The sequence below is a fragment of the Malus domestica genome, chromosome 12 (assembly GCF_042453785.1).
Source record: "Malus domestica chromosome 12, GDT2T_hap1".
NCBI classification, from domain to species: Eukaryota; Viridiplantae; Streptophyta; class Magnoliopsida; order Rosales; family Rosaceae; genus Malus; species Malus domestica.
Window position 1 is genome coordinate 20,935,073 of NC_091672.1, and position 24,158 is coordinate 20,959,230.

Consider the following 24,158-nt stretch of genomic DNA (forward strand, 5'->3'; position numbering starts at 1 on the left):
TCCATCATAGTTATTGTTGTGTAATAGCTTTGAGCTATATGTGTAGAGAAGAAATTATACCTTATATTTCTTTCTCTATTTGTTTCTGTGGTGTGTGAGAGCTATTGGGTGTATTGGGTTATTTGGGTTGTGAGATTGCCAACACTTTGTAAACTCCCATTTGGTTGATAGTGGATTATTGGGTGAGCTCCTACTGCTCCGAGGACGTACTCCAGTTACACTGACTGTTGAGGAACCTCGTTAAAATCTTGGTGTCTTTTATATTTTGTTCTTGCATTTTCATTTGATAAATTTCCTGTGGGTTAGCTTGAGTTGGTTCCAACGGGTTTGGTGCTATCCTAGCACAACAAGAGGCACCTTCATGTTTCTTAGCACTTTGAACTCTCCAAGTTCTCATGGATAATGCCTTGTAAACACATTTCAAATACATTTGTAGTGTATTTAATACAGGTTAGTCCTAAAAAGGACAAATGCCTTTCTACACTTACTCAAATACTTTTAGTGTCCACAATATAGCTCACTTCTTTTAAATTTGGACGACTGTACACATGAATGAATCATGTCCATATAACCTTTTAAAATATATGAAAAGATACAAGATTAAACCACCACACTATTGTGGAGAAAAGCTTGATGCAATTCTTCAACGTTTTGTATTATTTCACTATTTGCACTACGTTAGAAGAATGAATAAGTGAAGTTTGATAGCATACCAATCCTAGCAATTCTTACAGTACATGAATTTGCATCAGCATGTCGAGACACCACCGTCCCCCGTAAATATGCTTTTATTCCGAAACTTCGCACTAACGCACACATAATTTTTCCCAAATTCCTATGGGAACATGTATATGGAATTGTCAAATGGTTGCATCCTTTCGCTAACCACCACTTGTGTTTTGAGTCACGACTCTTCATTAAGAGTCACTCAGATTTTGACGTATGCAAGTCTAACAATTGCATCCCCTCAGACAATCTTTGGTCTTTGATTTAAATGCCAAACTCTTTTATTTGAAAAATACAATATTTCCAGATTCTGCAAACCAATTTTGCTGTGTCAAAATGGTTCATCCATTCTTGAACCAGAATTTGTTCATCCCTCCACTTGTAATCAAGAGGTCCCGTTGTCAAATGGTGAGACTTGTATAGAAGAATGTACTGGATTTTAATACCCAGATTTCCAATTGATAAGATTCCTATACAGAGTACGAATTTAATCACAATAAAATGATCAAATTTTTAAAGTTTGCATTTTGTAACTCATAATTTAATATGAAAACGGTCGTGCCGCCATGCACCAAGTGAGAAAAGACATGTCCAATTTAATATGAACATATAGATTTGAGTTCAACAAACAAATATATCAAACACAAGAATTAACACATAATTGTCGTTCTTCGAAATAATATGTGATCGGAAAATATTGTCTACAGCCGAATCATGCACCAATTAATGTAGCAACCAAACCAAATAAATTTGACATGACTATATGGAAACAAAATCATAGTTTTTTTGCAAAGATTAGATACCATACCATTCTCTCACAAAATTAAACAAGAAGAAATTATGCCTCTAGGACCAAGCCTTATTATATCATGCATCATTTAATTCTCAAACAAACATAACAATCAAATTGTAAACTTGTCTTAAGATTGTTGGAAAAATACGGTCTAATTGCTATATTAAATCATATGGAAAAACAAGAAATAATTCATGCAATTATATATCAAAGTAATGCATGCACATAAGTAACTAATGTTAAACGAACATGACATAATGGATTAGAAAAACCTGAAAATACGGTCGAGGCAAGTGTTAGACAATTTGTCCTTAAAACAAGTTTACGCCCTACTACGGTGCTCATGGTTGATCGGTGCATGTCTTCCAAGATACAACGACCACGTCTTTGTAATAGTAGCACTCCAAACCACAAGGCTCCATGAACCACGATTGTGTTGAAAACTCTCTCATATGAACTCAATCAGACTCTCTAATATTTAATAAAAGTTCTTAAATGATTATAGGGGGCTTCCTATTTATAGAATGTACCTCTTTGGAAAGCATGTGAATATTCATGAAAAGTCAAAAGTTGCAACACTTCATTTAAGTAGACATATCTTTCTACCAAAAGACTCCACTTCTAATTTCCATTCAATTAATAAATTTAATATAATAATATTGTTATTAAATTTTCCAACACCACATTACATTGATTCTTTAGTAATTTTGTGGTGGTTTGAATTACAAAACTGTTTTTTTCTGTTCAATGCTTATTTTGTAGGACCTTTTGTAAATCTATTAGGAAAACTAACAAAAAGTCCAAAAAAGTTTTAGTTTTAATAAAAATGACAAATAAAAAAGTAGTGAATAATATCAGAAAAAGATAAAAATATGATTTTTCGTTAAAAATGAATAGTATCAGGATTGTTTCGTTAAAACTCTCAAATTTATTAAGAACTTTACTACTTTTTCGTAGAATTTTTCTGAGCTACTACGAAGGCAAACCGTGTTAAATGTACGTTTCATTAACAATGGTGATAAAATAAACAAAGGGCACGAATGTATTGACACCTTATGTATCCACGAAAAGGCGACACTTCTTCTTTAGTGTCTTCTTAAGTATATATACAATGAAATGGGAGGGCGATTAGACTAGGTGACATAATAGATCAGCTATTAACTATGTATTGTGCTCAAAGTTAATAGAAAATGTTATACGTCATCACCATTTATGTGAGATTTTACAATGAATTTGATCAACAACTTGCAGAAATTTTATACAATTTCCACCAACCAGCAATTTATATACCTTCAACATTCGTGCTTTAAACTTTGAAATTACTGCAATGTTTATTTTGTTTTGTATTATTTTTATGGGGTTTTGATTACTTTTTATTGTAGTTTATTTATGCAATTTTAACAAACATGAACAATGAGTACACTGAAAACTAACAAAAGGATGGAGAAAGAATTGACGACTAACTGGTGTGGGTTAGATCCCCACCGATTCTTCTCTCTCTAACAACTAATTATTTAACCCACTAACGCTATTGCTACACACAAAAAGAATGGAGAAAGAATTTACAAAGAGTAGATGTATTTTGTGTTAAAAGAAGTATATTGCTTTTGGATCTAAATTCATATACAAGTATGTTTGTCTAATCTGTACAAAATTGAATCCTACTGAACTGCATGATATTTTTCATGCCTAATGGTTGAATATGTTGAGAAGAGCGACTCTGGCTTTGATTAAACGCCTAAATAGTCCCTCGATTCCTTCTTCGATATCTTGAATTTTTGCCTCCAATTCTTGGAGAAAACATTGAACATTCTCGAGTTCGATTGTGTAATCAAATTTCCTTGACTTGTCACTAATAAGAGAGTTCAATGCAACATCCACCTTCTCAAGTTCATTTGTATCCTCAACTTCCTCGCAAGCTACTCTTTTGGGCTGCACCAACTTGGAGAACCAATGGTTGGACTTTGATTTCGATACAGCAATAAATGACAACAAGGTTTCAAACACAGCTATGGAGACTGCATTTGATTCTTTCAACATGTTGACCGCTGCTGGAGTAATCTCGTTGTTTTTGTCTGTGGACCTGCTTTCCTTGACCTTCAAGGCCTTGTTCATCGCCTTCTTGACATCCTTTCTAGAGGTCATGAAGCTCAAGTCATCTCCTCGTCTTCTGCGCATAATCGACTCAAGTTCATGTGTTCGTTCTTTTGTTTGCGACAAGGCATCCTTAATGATTCCACACTCAGCCAAGAGCCTCAAAGATCCATCTAGCAGTTCATTAATCCATTTGTCTCCACACTCTTGGGCCAAGGCTTGTTGAGAGAGTGGCAAAAGAAGAAACCTTTCGACGCACTCGAGCAAATCTTGAAACCCATTGAGTCTGTGGCTTATGGATGATGATGGTGAAGCCTTTAATCCTCATAACTGCTCATCGAATTCTAGAATGAAAGGGTGTGATCGTGAAGGCAAGCTGTTTGAGCGAGTGTGGTGGGCAGCCATTTTGTTAGGTTGGAAAAACAAGGCCTTTTACTTTGAAAGTTTAGTTCAAATGGGGCTTCAGTTTGCTTTCCTTACCTTCGGCATCTGCTCAATATATATTACAAACTTTAGGAGATGAGCAACACGTCCTACCCACAGCTGACCCAACTAAGTAGCAATGTGATTTCGATTTGGATCCTAAAACTATATGAGTGATGTTTATCAATGTCTCCCTACCACGAGATCGACAACCTATCACCAATTATACTTGTCCATCGCATATCTTGTGGATCACTCTGCAATATAAAATGTGGAAGAACATATTAAACAAATGGGTGGTGAGTTGGAGAATTGGTTGTAGGGAAACACAGCAAGGACATAACTGAGATATAATAAGGAAGAGATTCTTCATGTCTCCTACTATGATATTTGAGTAGTCAGTCATCATCATGTTGTATATATTAATTATTAAGCAGATGCCACGCAATGAATGTAAATCACTAGCTAGACTGAATTGTACATTCAACTGCAAAGCCTTCTCTTCTCCAAATAGAAAAAAATGGCTGCGATGAAACTGAGTTGCCATGCGCGCTCAAATAACTTTCCCTCTACAAACCACGCTTTGGTTTCACAGTTTGATGAGCAGTTGTGCAGACTGATAAGACTTTTGAAACCGCCTTTTTGTCATCCACATAAATAAGCCAGAAACCAAATGGCCTTAAAGGTTTGGATAACTAAGACATGGCATAGCCGAGGATACCTTGATCCAAACAAAAGAATGCACACCAGAGATTTATTAATCATCCGTAGAATACAATCGATGATCGCATGGCAGACTCTGATTATTATGCTGGTTTTCGTTCTGCTTAGGGAACACTCCGATTCATCGAGTCTGCGACATAACATTATTTTACAATATGCAAGCACAATGCATGGTCATAAACAATAGATATTGCAGACTTGCCTGCTCCTCTTCCTGCAACCATAAAAATAAGATGAATATTGTAATCATATACATTGATCAGAATATTATAGTTTGTTGCCGCTAAGAAGGATGGTGCAGATGCTAATCGTGGACACATGGTCAATGCTAATCGTGTAATGGCATGTATTTTAATTTGTAATTATTCAATTATTGTTCAATTTTAATAGTGTAATCTGAGATTAAATGAAGTATGATTCAGCTCATGAATTGGTATATTGGTGTGGCGAGAGACATTGCTTAGACATTGCCCGGGGAACAGTATATAGATCCAAATCGAAATCATGTTATGTCTCGCTGGTGACTGAAGTGGATGAGATTCCATTCCCCTTCCCTTAACCAACACTATATATCAAGCAGATGCAGATGGAAAGGAACACATCAATCTGAATTGTTCATTAACCAAAACTTTCAAGGTCTTCTATTCTCTCTTCTCACAACAAACAAAGAAGAAATGGCTTTCCACACTCGATCTAACAGCTTCCCCTGTAGGCGACACCTAATCATTCAAGAAATTGACGAACATTTGTGTAGATTAAGGTCTTCCGAGGGCACCTCCACATCATCATCATCAATCAACCACAAACTAAGCGACCTTCAAGACTTGCATAATAGTGTGGAGAAGTTGCTTCAGTTGCCTCTCACCCAACAAGCCTTGGCATAAGAGCAGAACGAGAAATGCGCTAATGAACTTTTAAATAGCTCTCTCAGACTATTAGATATATGTGGCACTATCAAGGATGCCCTGTCACAAACCAAGGAATGCATATAGGATCTTCAATCGATCATAAGAAGGCGATGAGCTGAATTTGGAGCGCTCACAGGTGAGGTCAAGAAATACTTGAGCTCCAGGAAGATGGTGAAAAAGGCAATCCAAAAGGCAATGAAGAATCTCAAAGGTTCATCCCTCAACAAGGACAATAAGACCATTGCCATTGTTAGCAAGTTGAGAGATGTCGAGGCGATCACTCTCACATCTTTTGAATCATTGTTGTCCTTAATCACAGGGCCAAAATCCCAGCCACGAAGCTGGTCATTGGTCTCAAAGATGATGCAGTAAAAAATAGTTCCCTGTGAGGAAGAAACAGAAGCCAATGAATTTGCTATAGTGGATGATGCACTACACCGAAGTGCAGATAACTCGCAGAGCCAGCTTGAGAAGCTGGAGTCATGCATTCAAGATCAGGACGAAGGACTTGAGTGCCTATTTAGGCAACTCATCAAAACAAGAGTCTCCCTCCTCAACATCTTAAATCACTAGATGTTTAGGTTTTTACGATTTTGTACCTGAAAAACATACATACTTATATACAATCAAAATATACAAAATGATATACTCTTCCTCTCAAATTTCCACTTCTCCTTTTGCTCATTTCAATAGTTCTCTTTTCATAATATCCATTCGAAATTAGTGCAAAAAAGAACTTTGTTGTTCAATTACAAGATAAAAAGAATTAACTAAGAGGTAATTAATTTCACAGGAGTTACGAAAATGAATGATTGAGGGCACTTGGGATTCCACATTGTCTCACGAAGGATAATAATTACAGGTAATGGTTTAGAAATATTTATTTGGAAAATCTTCAAAATACATTTAAGTACTTAACTCATAAGCACGGTCGTGGTTAGGCTAATCTGGATTCACCGCCTCAAATTTGGATTACTTTCTTGATGGTGCATTACTTTCTGGAAAGTAAACCTAGGTCGGCTTCAAGGAGATACATAAGAAGCATTGAAGGAGCTGAAGAACAATGGACACTCAAATTATTCAACAAACATATTGCAAGCTTTCAAACAAAAGCTCTGCCTTTACTTGTTTCATCCCCTTTGCCTTACCAAAAGATCACTTGAAACCAAGACCTTAGAACTTTAGGATTATCTCCTTAGACGCTAAGATCAATTAGAATTTGCTCTGCTACCATCCTTTGCATAGTTTCGATTTACCAACCTTAAGATAAGTTAGTCCCTTTGGTTGAAACTCTTTACAAGGAAGCATCTTTAACCTAATCCGACGCCCTTGAAACCAATCTGATAAGAGTTTTATCGATTGTTTTAAGTTCATTTGTATATGTACTTTACTTGTTTTGTGATATTCAATATTATTAATATCAATTTCAATTTTGTACTTACTACTTTTGATACGTACTCTCTATAATTTTTTGTTGTGAATGACTAAAGTTGTGTGCTTAATGGCCTTCTTCCTACTTTGCTTGTTTGCTCACTTCCCTTGACATATATACATAGTAGTGATAGTTCTTAGACAAGTTTGTGCTGTTACTATGTTTGTATTGCTTTAATTCCAGATTCTCACGCTTGCAATCCTAGTAACTTTCTTTTTCTCGTCCCAATTGTATGATTTTATCCTTTATGTACTTTGTCATAATAATTGTTTTTCTATTTCTCTGGTGATGGGGAACCAAGGGCATGTTTACCAAAGGGGAATGAAATGGTGGAACCGGAATTGCACATATCCTCAACCATTCCAGTGTTTACCAAACCATCGGGAATCAAAATAATTATGGGACCCGCATAAATTCAGGAATTCAACTCCTGAAATGGCCAGAGTTTGATTCTCGAGTAGGAGGTATTTGGATTCCTGGAAATGGTTTTCATCAGGAATCTAACTTTTATACCGGTAATAGCCTTAAACTCCAAAGATGAGAACAGTATCAGTGTTTGCGGCCCTTGCGATGGTGATGGTTGCCCATAGGTGTTGTCTTCAAGCCCTTACTTGACAAGCCTTGCGTTCCTGATGAAGACCAAAGAACAGGGATGATGGTGGTCTCGCGATCAGGGGTAGGTCGACTGCAGAGGAAGATGGGGAAAAGATGAGGACGAGAGAGAGATGCCTAGAGAATTTTAGAAATGGGAGGGTCACCAGAGAGATGGGGAAGATAGGGGAAGAGAGAGAAGTGCCTGGGAAATTTTAGAAATGGATGGATCGACATGTAGCAGAGAGATGAGGGAGAGAGAGGACACGAAGTGAATTTTTTATTTATTTTTTTATTTTTTTTGGTTTGTTTTATGTTGGTAAGTTGGTAACTGGTAAGGAGTAATGAAAGGATGGAGAAAGAATTGACGAGTAACTGGTGCGGGTTCAATCCTCACCGATTCTCTTCCTTCTAACAATTAACTATTTAACCCACTAACGCTATCACTCTACAAAAAAAGGATGGAGAAAGAATTGAAAAAGAGCATTTATATTTTGTGTTGCTTTTGGATCTGAATTCATATACAAGTATGTTTAATCTCTACAAAATTGGATCCTACTGTACTGCATCATATTTTTCATGCCTAATGGTTGAATATGTTGAGAAGAGAGACTCTGGTTTTGATTAAATGCATAAATAGTCCCTCGATTCCTTCTTCGATATATCTTGAATTTTTGCCTCCAATTCTTCAAGCAAACATTGAACTTTCTCGAGTTCATTTGTATCCGCAACTTCCTCACAAGCTACTCTTTTGGGCTGCACTAGCTTGGAAAACCAATGGCTTGACTTTGATTTCGATCCAGCATTAGACGACAAGAAAGATTCAAACTCAGTTACAGAGACTACATCTGATTCTTTTAACATGTTGACAGCTGCTGGAGTATTCTCGTTGTTTTTGTCTCTGGTCTTAATTTCCAGAGGTAAGGTATTCCTATCCTCAGCCATGAAGCTCATGTCATCTCCTCATCTTCCATGCATAATCGACTGAAGTTCATGTTTACGTTCTTTTGTTTGCGACAAGGCATCCTTAATGATTCCACACACATCCAAGAGCCCCAAAGATGCATCTAGCAGTTCATTAATCTATTTGTCTCCACAATCCTGGGCCAAGCCTTATTGAGAGTATGGCAAAACTAGAAACCTTTTGACGCACTCGTTCAAATCTTGAAGCCCACTAAGTCTATGGCTTATGGATGATGATGGTGAAGCCTTTAATCTACATAACTGCTCGTTGAATTCTGTAACAAAAAGGTGTGATCGTGAAGGCAAGCTGTTTGAGTGAGTGTGGTAGGCAGCCATTTTGTTATGTAGGAAAAGACAAGGCCTATTAATTTGAAGTTTAACGTTCAATTAGGGCTTTGAGTTTGCTTTCCTTACCTTTGGCTCTACTCAATATATATTACAAAGTTTAGGAGACGAGCAAGGCGTATTATCTACAGCTGACCCAACTGAGTAGCAACATGATTTCGATCTGGATCCTGAAACTATATGAGCGATGTTTATGCGATGTCTCCCCACCACCAGATCAGCAACCTATCACCAGCTATGCTTGTCCACCACATATTTTGTGGATCGCTCTGCAATATAAAATGTGGAAGAACTGATTAAACAAATGGGTGGTGGGTTGGAGAATTGGTTGTAGGGAAACACAACAAGGACATAACTGAGATCTAATAAGGAAGAGATTCTTCCTGTCTCCTACTATGCAACGAAGGTAATCACTAGATTGAATTGTACGTTTCAACAAGAAAAAATGGTTGCGATGAAACCAAGTGGCCATGCGCGCTCAAATAGCTTTCCCTCTACAAAACACGCTTTGGTTTCACAGTTTGATGAGCAGTTATGGAGACTGATAGGACTTTTGAAACCGCCTCTTCGTCGTCCACATAAATTAGGGGGGTTATTTAACTGAGAATTTGAGAAATTTCAATGGATTTATAAATCCATAAATTATTACGGAGTTTAACTGATTTGTGAGATTCCATGTAAAATTTTGACTCAATTCTCTCAAAATCTCATGGGGAGAGGTAAGATTTGTGGATACTTAAAATACACTACGAAATCTCTCAAATTCCCTCAAATTCCATAACTTTTTCAAATTCTTTAAAATCAAATTCTAATTGAATACACATGGAATGTTATAAACTCCTTTAAAATCTTAATTGAATACCTCCAGATTTCTAAGGATTTTAATAAACTATCTTAAAATCTTGATTGAATACACATTGAATTTCAGAGAATCCCTCAAAATCCCAATTGAAAGAGGTGGAAGCATTTACTCAGACGGTGTTCTAATCCACTTTTTGTTTTATCTGAGGTTCGAAAACATAGTCAAAGTCGACGAGATGGTCAGTATGCAAAGAAGAAGATACAAATGCAAATGAATTTGAAAATGTCTCATACTCATTTGTTTGTCTCCAAGAATCTGATAAAATTATTGAGAATGGACAACACCAACTGAAAATTTTGGAGTCCTGCATACATGATCTAGAAGATTTAAACAAACACCTTTTTCGGCATTTGATCAAAACCAAAGCTTCCTTCTCAACATGTTGACGAGATTAGAAAATTCGATTAGTACCGGATTGGTCATCCATAATTCTTTAGGCTCACACTTGTACATGTATTATATACGTTTTAGATTTTCTCCACAATTCGCTCCAGATACAATATTTTTCCCACATCAAGTTTTCTGGAGAATTCAAATGGATGTCAAACCTAACCCTATCTCTACTTATCTCCAGGAGAATATTAGAAAATGAATTAAAATAACAAATCTATTAGGACGAAATTTTAAATGATGCTCGCATGGAAGACTCCGATTATTGTTCTGGTTTTCTTCTACTTAGAAGACAATCCGATTCATCGAGTCTGCGACATAACATTATTTTACCATATGCAAGCACAATGCATTGTCATAAATTAATCGATATTGCAGATCTAGCCTGCTCCTTCTCCTGCAACCATGAAAAGAATATGAATATGGTAATCACATATATTAATCAGAAAACTATAGTTTGTAGCTGATGAGAATGATGGTGCAGATGCATAGTTTTTGGCTCTTAATGTATTCGCAGACACATGATCAATGTTAATCGTGCAATGGCATGCATTTTCATTTGTAATTATTGAATGATTGTTCGATTTTAATAGCATACTCTTGGATTAAATATGAAAAATGAATCTGTTCATGAGCTGGTATGCTAGTGCTGGGAGAGACATTGCTTAGACATTGCCTGGGGAACATCATATAGATCCAAATCGAAATCATGTTGCGTATGGCTGGTGACTGAAGCGGATGAGATTCCATTTCCCCTTCCCTCAACCAACACTATATATTAAGCAAATGCAAATGGAAAGGAACACATCAATCTCAGTTGTTCCTTAACCAAAACTTTCAAGGTCTTCTATTCTCTCTTCTCGCAACAAACAAAGAAAAAATGGCTTTCCACACTTGATCTAACAGCTTCCCCTCAAATTGACGAACATATGTGTAGATTGAGGTCTTCCTAGGACATCTCCACATCATTATCATCAATCAGCCACAAGCTAGGCAGCCTCCAAGACTTGCATGATTGCGTCGAGAAGTTGCTTCAGTTGCCCCTCACCCAACAAGCCTTGGCATAAGAGCAGAACGAGAAATGCGCTAATGAACTTTTAGATGGCTCTCTCAAACTATTAGATATTTGTGGCACTATCAAGGATGCACTGTCACAAACCAAGGAATGAGTACAGGATCTTCAATCGATCATAAGAAGGTGAGGAGATGAATCTGGAGCACTCACAAGTGAGGTCAGGAAATACTTGAGGTCTAGGAAGATGGTGAAAAAGGCAATCCAAAAGGCGATGAAGAATCTCAAAGGCTCATCCCTCAACAAGGACAATGAGACCGTTGCCATTGTTAGCAAGTTAGGAGATGTCAAGGCAATCACTCTCACATCTTTTGGATCATTATTGTCCTTCATCGCAGGGCCAAAATCCTAGCCACGAAGCTGGTCATTGGTCTCAAAGATGATGCAGTCAAGAAAAGTTGCATGTGAGGAAGAAACAGAAGCTAATGAATTTGCTATAGTGGATGTTGCACTATACCGAAGTGCAGCTAATGAATTTGCTATAATGAATTTTCCTTAATGAAATGTCGATCAACCTCCACATGATTCGTTCTGTCATGTTTTACTGGATTCTCTGCAATTTCTTATGCCAACTTATTGTCACAATACAACTCTATAGCCTCATTTGGTTTGAAACCAAGGCCCCAAAGCAACTTACGTAACCAAAGAACTTAACACACTCCATGCGTCATACCTCTGAATTCGGCCTCTGCAGAAAACCTAGACACCACATTTTTGTTTCTTGCTTCTCCAAGTAACCAAATTTCCACCAACGAACATAAAATATCCAGAAGTAGAACACCTATCAGTCACATCACCTGCCCAATCAGCATCAGTGAACCCCTCAATTTTTAGATGACTAGAATTTTTATACAAGATTCATTTCCCTAGGGCCGACTTTAAATACGTCAAGATACGCATAACAGCAGTCATATGATCCACACTTGGTGAGTGCATAAATTGACTCACCACACTCCCTGCATAGGCTATATCTGGGCGGGTATGAGCTAAATAAATTAGTCTTCCTACCAGCCTCTGATATCTGCCTTTATCCACTGGTTCTTGATATAAATAAATCTCTAAGTGATGTTTCTCCATAATAGGCGTATCCACAGATTTACACCCAAGCATACCTGTTTCCTTTAACAAATCAAGAACATACTTCCTTTGAGACAAGAAAATACATTTGGACGAACGAGCAACCTCAACTCCTAGAAAATACTTTAAGTCACCCAAACTTTTCATCTCGAACTCGGCCGCAAGGTAATTTGACAATCTCATCTTAATCATCCCCAGTTATTATCATATCATCCACATAAATAATTAAAGCTGTTACTTTACCGTTCCTCCGTTTCACAAATAGAGTATGATCAGAATGACTCTGATAATAACCATTCTTTCTCATGGTCTGAGTGAATCTTCCAAACCATGCATGAGGTGACTGCTTTAGCCCATAAAGAGACTTCCGCAATCGGCACACTCCCGTTTTTCATCCATTATCATATCCTGGAGGAAAATCCTTATACACTTCCTCCTCCAAATGTCCATGAAGAAATTCATTTTTTACATTAAACTGTTTCAATGGCCAATTCAAATTTACAACTAATGAGATAAGAACTCGTATCGTATTCATCTTAGCTACTGGAGAAAAAGTTTCTCGGTAATCAACACCATACGTTTGAGTATATCCTTTTGCTACCAACCGCGCCTTATACCTATCGAGTGAACCGTCAGTTTTGTATTTAACTGTAAAAACTCATCGGCACCCAACTGGCTTCTTCCCTTTCGACAACTCCACTACTTCCCATGTATTATTTTTCTGCAGTGCCTTCATCTCTTCATCCATTGCTTCCACCCATTCTCGACTCTTCAAAGCTTTCTCTACTCGAGTTGGCACTTGAATTGACTCCATATTGTTTACCCAAGCTTGACGTTTAAGTGAAAGGTTTTCACACGACACATAATTTTCTATGGGATACTTTACTTTTCCTTCTGGAGAGAACCTGTCAGAAGGTATACGACAATTTTGCCTTGGTGGCAGTTTATATGTACTTATAACATCATTAGTTACATGAGCATCACTTTACCTCAGGGATATTCAGAGAAGAAGTATTGGACGATGCCATGATCGAGCTGGAGAGAGGGGGAAGCTTCGGCATAAATCTCATGGCTGTTAGCTTCGGCAGATGCTTGTGGTGAGACTAGCTCGACCTCTGTAGCAGCTGGCTGAACACCACCTACAGCACAGGGGTTCTCGGTGCAAACTGCCCATCTATATCATCTTCAGAAGGAAGCAACTGAGACCCTGATTCTTCCCTTGGCACAGTATTGTCATCTCCCCCTAAAGGACGCACGTCTTGGACATCCAACCACCCAAACACACCATGGTGACATACATGTGGCAGGTTTCAAGGTGATAGCATTTATAACCTTTCTGTTGGGATGCAAAGCCAAGAAAAACACACCGAAGAGCACAAGGATCCAATTTACTATGATGAATCTTATGGATATGAACGTAAACAACACAACCAAACACTCGAGGAGTAAGAGTGTTGGTAGAGACAACCGGAACATGTTCTGTCAAAACTTAGAGTGGAGTACGAAATTCTACAACCCAAAATGGCATGCGATTGATGACATACACAGCATATGTAACAGCGTCCGGCCAAAAACTCTTAGGTACGGACGCGCCAATAAGCAATGCACGAGCAGTTTCTAAAATATGACAGTTTTTCCTTTCAGCCACCCCATTTTGTTGCGGGGTATAAGGACAAATGGTCTCATGGAGAATTCCTTGATCTCGGAAAGAAAAAAAAAAAAAAAAAAAAGCTCAGAGTTCTTAATAACGAAAGAATATTGTATAGCCACCATATGAAAGAAAGATCGAATAATCATACTAACATCACTTTTATGTTTCAACAGATAAACTCATGTCATACAAGTGCAATCATCAACAAATGTAATAAACCATTTAATTCCCGAAGTAGTACTAATAGAGGAAAGCCCCCACACATCAGAGTGTACTAGCGCAAACGGAGAAAATGTTCTATTCATACTTGGAGGGAATGAAGCACGATGACTTTTGGCTAAAATACATACTCCACATTTCAATTCTAAGTCTTCAATACAACTGAACAAATCAGGTAATATATGTTTCAAATAACCAAACGATGCATGCCTCCAAACGACGATGCAATAACAATACCTTATGTAGATTACTATTATGTGATGCACGAACCAAATTAGCTCTTCCAGGAACCACGTCATCCACATAATATAGCCCCTCTCTCTTAGTGCCACATCCAATGATCTCCTTTTTCTGAATATCCTAAAGCAAGCAAAATGAAGGATACATTAATACAACACAATCCAATTGTTCAATGACTTGAGGTGCAGATAATAAGTGATGGGACAATGACGGAACCAATAAACAATTATATAAGGAAATAGAGGATGTAAGAGACACTGTTCCTGCTCCAACAACAGCAGCATTAGAACCATTGGTAGTTGCCACATACTCTCTATGAGGACGTGTCATAGATTGAAATAAGGTTTTATCATACGTCATATGATCCGTTGCACCGGAATCCAAAATCCAACCAATATTTACCATTGTAATAACACAAAAAACAGTATTACAAGGCAACCACAAATACTCGACAATTATCCCAATACACGATAATTGTAGCAAGAAGGCACGATAATTACTGCTTCTGAGGCTTGATTATAGCTTCTGAAACTCCACTCACGGAAATACAGACAAGACCACACGACCACGGGGAAAGGGAAGACCACGTAATTGTCGTGCTAAAGGTTATCACCCACTGCCCAAGGCAGCAAGTAGCCAGAGTTGAGCAAATCCCTTTTTTATTTTATTATTTGGTCAGTACCTTTACATGCTGCAATCATGCAACAAGCAGCATCAAAATCCCCTTTTATTTTGGTCAGCAGCAACAACCAATCACGATATAAAATAGGAAAAATCCACACGGCACAATTTGTACTTTGAAGCAGCAGCAAGATCACAGCCTACAATACTAGGATACACGGCCTGAACCGATTTCTGCAACAACTGCGTAGGAACCAATTCGACCGACACAACAGCGGAAGGAAAAAAAGTTTTACAGTTTCTAGGGTTACAACAGCTTGGCTCTGATACCAAATAGAATTTTACGCCTTAATTTTTATGTATTGCATAACTGGGAATATAATACATACAATCCTTGTTCTCCAAGGTAAACTAAAAAAGAACATAAGAAATATCCTTCCTAATAAAAGACTCTAATATTTACACAATATTTACATTCCTATTCTAAACCAACTCACGCAAGAGAGATAATTTCACAGGAGTCATTGTCTCACTAAGGATAACCAATAACTAACAGGTAAAGGTTTAGAAATATTTATTTTGAAAATCTTCAAAAAACATTTAAGTACTTAACTCATAAGCAAAATCTCTAATCATAACAGAAGTTTTCACACAACAAAATGGATGAACCTGCCAATTTCTAAATATTTCCAAGGAAATAGTAAACACAAATTAGAGTAGATAAATTAATGGCACTAATTAATGATGCTAACATGTACGTTTACACTGAACACAGTGTACGGCCCAGATTTTTTGCATTTTGGAGGGAAGGAGATCTTAGAATTAGCAAAACCATCATCTTGTTTAGGCTAATTTAGATTCAGCGCCCAAGATACATAAGAAGCATTGAAGGAGGATGCGAAGAGCAAAGGACATGAAAAACATATGGTCGGTAATTGTAATCGCGATGATTGTCCACTCTCGTAAATAAAGATTATTTTGTTGGAAAAACATTTTCTGACACAATTGTTTAAAACACATATGTTGTCATTTGAAAATTAATTCGACAACTATATAAGAGCAGTTCCACCGGAGGTGGATTTGCCCAGCACCTAGCCAAAAAATCAGGCTGGCACCCTGTCAATTCACTCCAGCCCGCCCAATTGCCTGGCACCCAACCCAAGCCAGGCAACAGACCAGCTCATTCTTGACAGACCCATAGACCGGCCTATCTGACGCCAGTGTGACATCAACCACCTTTTTTTTTTTTTTTTTCCGCGCCAGGTCGGGTCAAGGAGGTTTTGAAGAAGGCCAATTTGTAGGATTCAGAGCAAAGGGCGGTGGGGATGGCGTTTGGGGGCCTTCGACGCCCTCTCCGGCCGGATGGTCGAGAGAATTGGGGCCGTCGATGGAGATTTCACCTAGAAAATTAAAAACCCATTTAATTTTCAACCTCCATTTGGGGTTTGTGGGATTCAATTCATGAAACAACCATTGATTGCAGAGATATTGTAGAGAGATCTAGGGGAGAAAGATATGAGGAGAGCTCAAGCTCTCGGCTTCATTGATTGCAGAGATATTTTGTGTTTGATTTGTTGAAGATTTTGAAGAGGAAGAAGAAGGAGAGCTCACGGGAATGAGCTGGAAAAGAGAGAGAGGGAGAGAAAATAGATAGAGAGAGAGGGAAAGAGAGAGGGAGAGAGAAAGAAAGGACCGGAGAGGGAAAGCAAGAAAGAAGAAAAAAGAAAAAATAAATTAAATGATAAAAAATTAATTGATATGAATAAAATAATATAATATTAGATAGGCTGGGTGCCAGCGTATTTTAAGGGGTGGAGATGCTTTGGCCTATTACTGTTCACTGTGGTCTATTACTATTCACTTGAGTGGATAAATGCGCTGGGTGCTGGCACAAAGTCTTTAGGGGTGGACTTGCTCTAAGTATTTGTGACCACAATTCCATTTCGAAAATAAAACAAGTTTGCCATTTTGATTATTCATTTCTGACATATATATATAACTGTTAACAATGAGTCATGTGCTTTAAAAATGAATTATTTTTTACAGCTGGTCGGAACAAGTATTTCCAATGGGACAATTTCCGAGCTTTTTCTCGTCAAAAATAGGTATTTGCGACGGAAAAATGACTTTTTCTACAGCGTTTAACCCTTGCTAATGACACTTTGTTTTGTAGTAATAATCCAACATTCTCTCAATGCAAATTTACTCAAAATAGAACCTATCCGTTAAGGCAATTCACCGACAGACTATAGCAGCTTGACAAGAAAGTAGAATATAAACGTCCAGCCCAAAAAAAAAAAAAAAAGAGAAAAAAAAAACACCGTACTGATAAAATAATTCAGTTTGTATCTCTGACTTTAGTTCTTCAAAACCAAACTATATCATTTATTTATAAACCTATCCACTGACTTGCTCAAATTCAAAGTGTTAAATTAACTGCTAATTTAATTTCACAAAAGTTTTGGTGAATTATCGTAATTCCGTGATCTGGACTATTTGAAAAGGACCACTTTAGAATTTTGAAAGTAAGCAAAGTCAGAATGCAACATAAATAATAAGAGAAAAAACGCGTAAAAGGTTATTTTTTTTTGTCTGTCATTCGCCATGGTTTTCATCTCCACGTGTGCTGTCATTTTCATGCAATTCAAACAAGAAAACTAACCACAGCAAGGGCGCGAATTGTGGCTCCTAAGTTCGTGAGTTTGTTTGATTATGGTTACGGACATAATGAAATTTTCAATAACCTTTCTGGGCTCAAAAAATATAGATAACCGTGACTAACCACCAATTATTCTATTTTTTAATTTAAAAAAAAAACAACAACAAGAAAACTAAACAAACGACTTCTACTTCTCTCCAGAAGATTTGTATTAATCTTTTTTCTTTAAACATAGTTGAAAGATTTTTTATAGGAATTGGCAGATAATCAAAACTAAAATCTTAGACTGTGAAACTGACAAACACTCTTATAGACCTATAATATTTTTTTAAGATCGATATTTTTTTTTTATTTGACAAACGATAGCATTTTTAGTAAATCTGATTTTTAAAAGTGTTTTTCTCGATCGGACGGTGTCACGTCAAATTATAGAAATTAGCTTAACAGTAGGATGACGAATGAGCCAATAGTGCGTTTTAATGTATTTTTCTTTATTTGTTACATTGACGTTGTCCCTCAAGGAATTTTCAATTTTGATGTGTTAAATACTATTTTCACTTAAACAACACTTGGTTCAACCTTCTTCATTCAATAACCATGGAACGTTATTTCACCGTATAAATATTATATTCAAAACTATTAGTATCATTTAAAACCATTTAAAAAATCATTTGACCTGGGGACTGTCTAATCATCCGTATGAATCAAATAAATTGATATATAGTAATAAAAATGATACTTGTTACCATAACTATCGATTTATTCAACACAAATGAATAACTAAACGGTTTACAAATTGAATGAAATTTTCTAGAGGTATATTAAGATGGTGATAAAGAAAATAAACAATTTTGATTGTACAGTAAAATAAGGGTTCATCATCATTAAAAGATGAATGGTCTGAGCCAAGTATGGTCAATTTCATTATCCACGGGTGGTACACCACTGTTATTATATGAATGGATGAGAATTTTATGTTTCACCTTAATTTTTTAACATAAGTATTTCATTACTTGTATACTAATACATGGTGTACCACCTTGTGTTCTGAACACAGTAAAAAATCTCTCAACACCACATGCGATAGCATAACAGAGTTTTGAATCTCTATCTAAAGGGGGGGGGGGAAACCACATAAATCTTTTATATTTTTACCTAACCAGAAACGGCGGGAGATGGAGGAGAGTCATATATTCAGCCAAATACCTAACCCAATACGCTTCTTCTTTTCCAGGTCTTTGGAATAGCTCAGAAAGGTGTTGATTATGATGTATGTACAAGTTCTAGATTTGGATTTGAACTAAACAAACATGATTAAGAATCTTAATTCACATCAACTGCTCCATCTTTCCTAATCCTAAGATTCTTACTGTGTATGATGTTGACTTTTCGTGTCCATGAGAGGATCAACATTTTCTTCAACTTCTTGTCCCCAACAACTCTGTTTTCTTTCCTTTGTCAGGGAATCATGAACAGAAAAAGATTGATGAAATCTATGTTGATTTTGTTGGCTACTACTATCCCTTGTTATAAAACTATTGGATGAAATAATGAAATAAATCTCAATTGTTTAAATGATCATTTTTTAAAGTGTTTGTTGATATTTGATCGATAATGTCGTTAATATTTGATTAATATGTCATTATGATTTTTTTTTTAATAGTTCAACAATTAAATGCAAGCCGAACACGAATATTCTTTGGATTGGCAAGGGTTAGAACATAGAATTGAGTTTACAGCTCGCGCCATGGCCACTCAGACATGTTGAAGAAATCTTATTTGCAGCTTTCACGTTTATTTACACTGATGATCTCCATATTCTTCCTTCCAACGAAATCACAATGATGGAAACATCGTCATGGTACCGTCGGCGTTCCCCTTGTGGGATATCTAGCAGCTCATGGAATGCCATTCCTGCAAAACCCCAATATACACATTAAGTTCAAGGTTTCAATAAAAGAGTTGCAGCTTTGAATTGTTGTTCATCGAGAGAAAAATGCTTTAATCACCAGCTTTCTTTGCTGCTCGAAACAACACTTCTTCGATGAGATGTTGCGCAGGATCTCCATCGGGAAATGAAGAGATGAACAATTCTACTTCAGAGACGGCTTCTTCATTAGTGAAGTACTGGTAGAGTCCATCAGAAGACAATATTAAGAGCCGGTCTCTCGGGCTGAGTTTGTGGTGGTAGAGGGATGGATTGCAGGTGAGGTAGGGGGCAGTCCCAACATATTTGAGTCTAAACCTCTCTAGCAGTGCATCATTCCACTTTGGCTGCAACAGAACAAATAATTAAGTTATGTGACAGGACGAATAATTGCATTTCTGTGACCACAAACAGTTCTCATACATGTGACATGTATGTCTAAATTACTTCTACTAAACCAAATGTAGTAACACTCTGACTTGCTTAAGCAAGTAATGAACCAGTGTCATGTATTCTTGTTAAGCATAAAGTCAAAATGTACCTGTTTGAGAAAGCCAGCTCCAAACGCTCGAGTGACCTTCAAATAACCTTTCACTCTGTCATTTGTTATCGCAGAAGCATCGTCTGGATGTTCTTTCTTTATTCTTTGTACTTCCTGCAACTTAAAGGACTTTAATTAGTCTCAAAATTAACCATAAAAACAGATAATTAAGCACAAAATGCACTCCAATTAGGTAATGTATTTACCTCTTTCACATGTGTGCTGTGATCCATGGTGAGCTGAAGTGCAGTCAAATATTTTAAACTGTAACTTTCATAAGCATTTGATGAATCAAATGAAGGCTCATCCTCACTAATCCGATCCAAGTTCCGCCGAACATTTTGTTCCGATTTCCGAGCTAAAACCGCCCTACTGTCCCCAACATTCAACAAGTAAACATCATCTCCCTTCATTAGCATTACCAAAACACAAGAACCCATCAAGGCCAACTCAGGATTCTCAGTCACCACCTTATCTGCAGTGTCCAAAAATGCATCCTCTGTCTTCCTCAGTGCCTCCGAAAGTGCTTTAAGAACATCAGAAGGGTTAACACCGGCCACACCATTCGACACTGGACGCTTTAAATTCTGCTGTAACTTACGATCAAGCTCTGGCCTTTCTCTGTCCCATTCACACGTCCACCTCCTCCGAGTCCCCTCCAACTTATTTTCCAACCCATTACTCTGTTTTCTTATTGAATTAGCCTTTCCTTCCATTTCTCCATTTTCTAAGGCATGTTTCTCCCCATCGACACCGTCAGGCATCCGATTCCCCATCTGGGTTCGATCAGTTTCCTTCAAAGAAACCGAACCCACATCCGTATTCAATGAATTTAACTCGGGTTCAATTTCAATTTCGAACTTGTCATTCCAAAGCAACCCTTTGAGTTCCTTGTGCACAGCAGAGTAAAGATTGGAAAGCAAGTAATCAGGAGCATCAGGGCCATTAAACCCATCATAAATCCCCACAAAAACCCAGCTATGTTCCTCCGAAACCACCACATGAACCCGATCCTCGCCGGCTTTCCCTTGAGCCCATTGAAGATTCTGGCTTCCCATCGAGTAATGTCCACTCCCACCATCCTCATTCTCATTACTCAAACTCACATGGCTGCTCAAATTAATACTACTGCTAGTCCCATTCTCCCCCACCTTCTCCGAATCCGAATCTTTCACTGAAATGTTGCCTTTTAATGGCGAAACGCTCGATTTCTGCCCCCGAAGCATGGCACCCAAAACCGCTCTTCTGAAAATCTTCATCAAGCTCCTTATTTTTGGTTTCGTTTCAATCCCAAAAGAAAGGCTTCTCGAGAATTTGTCGCACTCTTTCTCGATCGGACCCGAATACACCCCGTGATCAATCGGGCCCGACAAGTAGCCTCGCTCTATGGGACCTGACAAGAACCCTCTCTCGATCGGACTCGACCCGGAAACTCCCTGGTATGACTTCCGAGGAACCGGCTGCAGAGGAATGGAGGCGAACGAGTTCGAGCTCTCGAACTTCGCCGCCCGATCGCAGCCGGCGCTGTACGGGTAGAGCTCGCAGAGAGAAGTCGAGAGCGGCGTGAATGTGTTGGCGCTGACGGAGGCGCCGGAGATTGACCGGAATGTCGTCGTTGGCGGGTTCGGCTCTTCGGACAAGACTTTAGACGACGTCGTATCGGAGGAGTCGGGCCGGAAGTAGCAGAAGGAATGGCCTAGGCCCTCGTCGAGCGGGTCCGACGAAACGACGGAGTTGTCGTGTCGCTGGGAGATTTCTCCGGCGGTGCAGAAACAACGGCCGGTTTTTACGACTGCGTTACCCATTCGAGATGAAACAAAAAGCGGAAAGAACAGAAAGAAGAATGAATGAAATGAATTGGGTTTTTTATGATTTGATTACTTGCAGGGTATAAATTCAACTGTTCATGGTTAGAACTCAATTAACAGCTCGAACAGAGGAGGGAAGAAGGGAAGTCGCAAATAAATGTCTTCTGTTTAGAGAGAGAGAGAGAGAGAGAGAGAGAGAGAGAGAGAGAGAGAGAGGGAGAGAGGGTTGACCTTCTGAAGGTGGTGGGCTTTCAGTTTATTTGTTTACTTTTTTTACCCTTCTTTCTCTGAAATGGTGTTTATATAGATAAAAATAGGTTTTGTTGTTTTAAATATTTATAGAGGGAGTTGACTCTAAGTTGGGGAGTTGTATCCTTTGAGTTGAAGTGTGGGATATTGAGTTAAAAAAAAGTAATAAATTTATTGATTTTCTAAAGTCAACAAGCCGATAGTCAGACATTCGTAATTCATGCAGGCGGTTGTTGAGTTTCTGTGTCATTCTGCACAATCAAGTAAAGATGTATGACATGCATGAATGACTTTGTAATTTAAAACTTAAAACGAGGAAAACTTCAGAGATATCACGTGAATTGTTCAGCCGTTATGCAATTATTGCTTGAACAAATTTTTTTTTAAAACTAATCAGTTGAAGTTCATGCCATTTAACACTTCAATATCTCTATTCACTGTTGTTCACGGTTTCGTCAAATAATAGTCATGTGACAAGCGTGAAAGCCATTTTTAAAAAGTATTCTCGTCAATTTACACTACTAAACCCTTTTAAAATTAATTTTCATCATTTTCTTAAGGGCCCTAAATCCCTATTTTCTCTTAACAACTCTTATTGCATGATTGCTTAAATGGAATGGTATTGAAATTATTTTCTTTTTTCTTTTATTTACTAACACATATGCAATAAAAATAGTGTGAGATCCACATTAAAGTCAGTTATTCAATACTTGAAAAATTAAGGCTGTATTAATTAGGATGACTAGTTGATCCAATATCTATGCCTTCATTCTCTTTTTCGATTTATGACTTTTATCATTCTAAGTAAATAAATATCTCATTATTTCAAATAAATATCAGGCCAAATAACGAAACAATTGTAATTCATGTAGGTGGTTGTTGAGGTTCTATGTCACTTTACACAATTTAGCAATAAAAAAAATACAGTTACAGGCATGCATGAATTTTAGTGATTAAAAACTTAAAAAAAAGGTAAAGTTAATAAATATCATGTGAATTGTTCTACCGTTTTGCAACTAGTGCACCAACTAACAAAACAATTGTAAGTTATGCAGTTACTTGTTTAGCAACTGTTATTGCAAAATCAAGTAACAGTAACAGAGACATGCATGAATGACTTTGTGATTTAAAATATCAAATATTAAAGATTTTAGTAAATATATGAATTGTTCTACCATTTCCCAATTACCTCATGTACTAACAAAACAACTGCAATTCATGCATGCGGTTATTCAGGTTTTATCACTCTAAAAAATCAAATAAAGATTACGCAGTGATAGTGATAGACATGCATGAATTATTTTGTGATTTAAAACTTCAAAAAGAGAAAAATTTAATAAAGTCACATTAAAAGTTATAGTCTTTAACAATTATAACACGAATTGGCGAAACAATTGTAATTTATACCGGTGCTTGTTCAAGTTCTGTCACTTTACAAAATTAGGTAATGACCCTGTAATGGTTGGCATGCGAGAATAATTTTGTGATTTAAAAGTTAATATAAAGAAAAGTAGCATAATATCACATGAATTGTTTCACCATTGTGCAATTACCATTTGAACTAAATTTTCTTATAATTAATCAAATGAACTTTTCTAAAAAAAATGTTGCCACTTAGTAATACAGTCTAGTGATATTCTTCTTCACTTGTAAGTGAGAGGTTTTAGGCTTGATTCTCGCATAAGGCGAATTTGAACCTCATTATTGCTAGCCAATTGTAAGGCGCAGTTAGCCCCCCTTTTAGTGTAGATAATATTATTTATTAAAAAATATTATCTTTTATTAAAAATAAAGTAATTGCACAAAATGTGAAAATTTCAGGAATTATTTGTGCAATTTTTTCT

At 37.2% G+C, this 24,158-nt stretch overlaps 2 protein-coding genes and 2 pseudogenes across 2 annotated transcripts; 1 reads left to right on the forward strand and 3 right to left on the reverse strand.

Annotated features, from left to right (window-relative positions):
* Nucleotides 1-3,208: 3,208 nt before the first annotated feature.
* LOC103423505 (uncharacterized) lies at nucleotides 3,209-3,697 on the reverse strand. Its single transcript, XM_029089850.1, has one exon. It carries the CDS (start codon nucleotides 3,695-3,697, stop codon nucleotides 3,209-3,211), a length of 489 nt encoding a protein of 162 aa, XP_028945683.1.
* A 1,468-nt stretch (nucleotides 3,698-5,165) lies between these two features.
* On the forward strand, nucleotides 5,166-6,240 carry LOC139189871 (uncharacterized; annotated as a pseudogene).
* A 2,033-nt stretch (nucleotides 6,241-8,273) lies between these two features.
* Nucleotides 8,274-8,989, reverse strand: LOC139189872 (uncharacterized; annotated as a pseudogene).
* A 10,476-nt stretch (nucleotides 8,990-19,465) lies between these two features.
* On the reverse strand, nucleotides 19,466-22,271 carry LOC103413907 (probable protein phosphatase 2C 4). Its single transcript, XM_070809738.1, has 4 exons — nucleotides 20,464-22,271; nucleotides 20,258-20,371; nucleotides 19,799-20,063; nucleotides 19,466-19,703 (listed from the first exon to the last, which is right to left on the reverse strand). Exons 1-4 carry the CDS (start codon nucleotides 22,060-22,062, stop codon nucleotides 19,588-19,590), a joined length of 2,094 nt encoding a protein of 697 aa, XP_070665839.1. The 5' UTR covers nucleotides 22,063-22,271; the 3' UTR covers nucleotides 19,466-19,587.
* Nucleotides 22,272-24,158: the final 1,887 nt, after the last annotated feature.

What these genes read in the sequence shown, in the direction of transcription:
- LOC103423505 (XM_029089850.1), bottom strand. Translation starts at nt 3,697, where the DNA reads ATGCGCAGAAGACGAGGAGATGACTTGAGCTTCATGACCTCTAGAAAG.
- LOC103413907 (XM_070809738.1), bottom strand. Translation starts at nt 22,062, where the DNA reads ATGGGTAACGCAGTCGTAAAAACCGGCCGTTGTTTCTGCACCGCCGGA. An exon ending in ACAGCACACATGTGAAAGAG is followed by an intron (nt 20,372 to 20,463) that starts GTAAATACATTA and finishes TTTAAGTTGCAG; the next exon opens with GAAGTACAAAGAATAAAGAA. An exon ending in TCGAGCAGCAAAGAAAGCTG is followed by an intron (nt 19,704 to 19,798) that starts GTGATTAAAGCA and finishes GGGGTTTTGCAG; the next exon opens with GAATGGCATTCCATGAGCTG.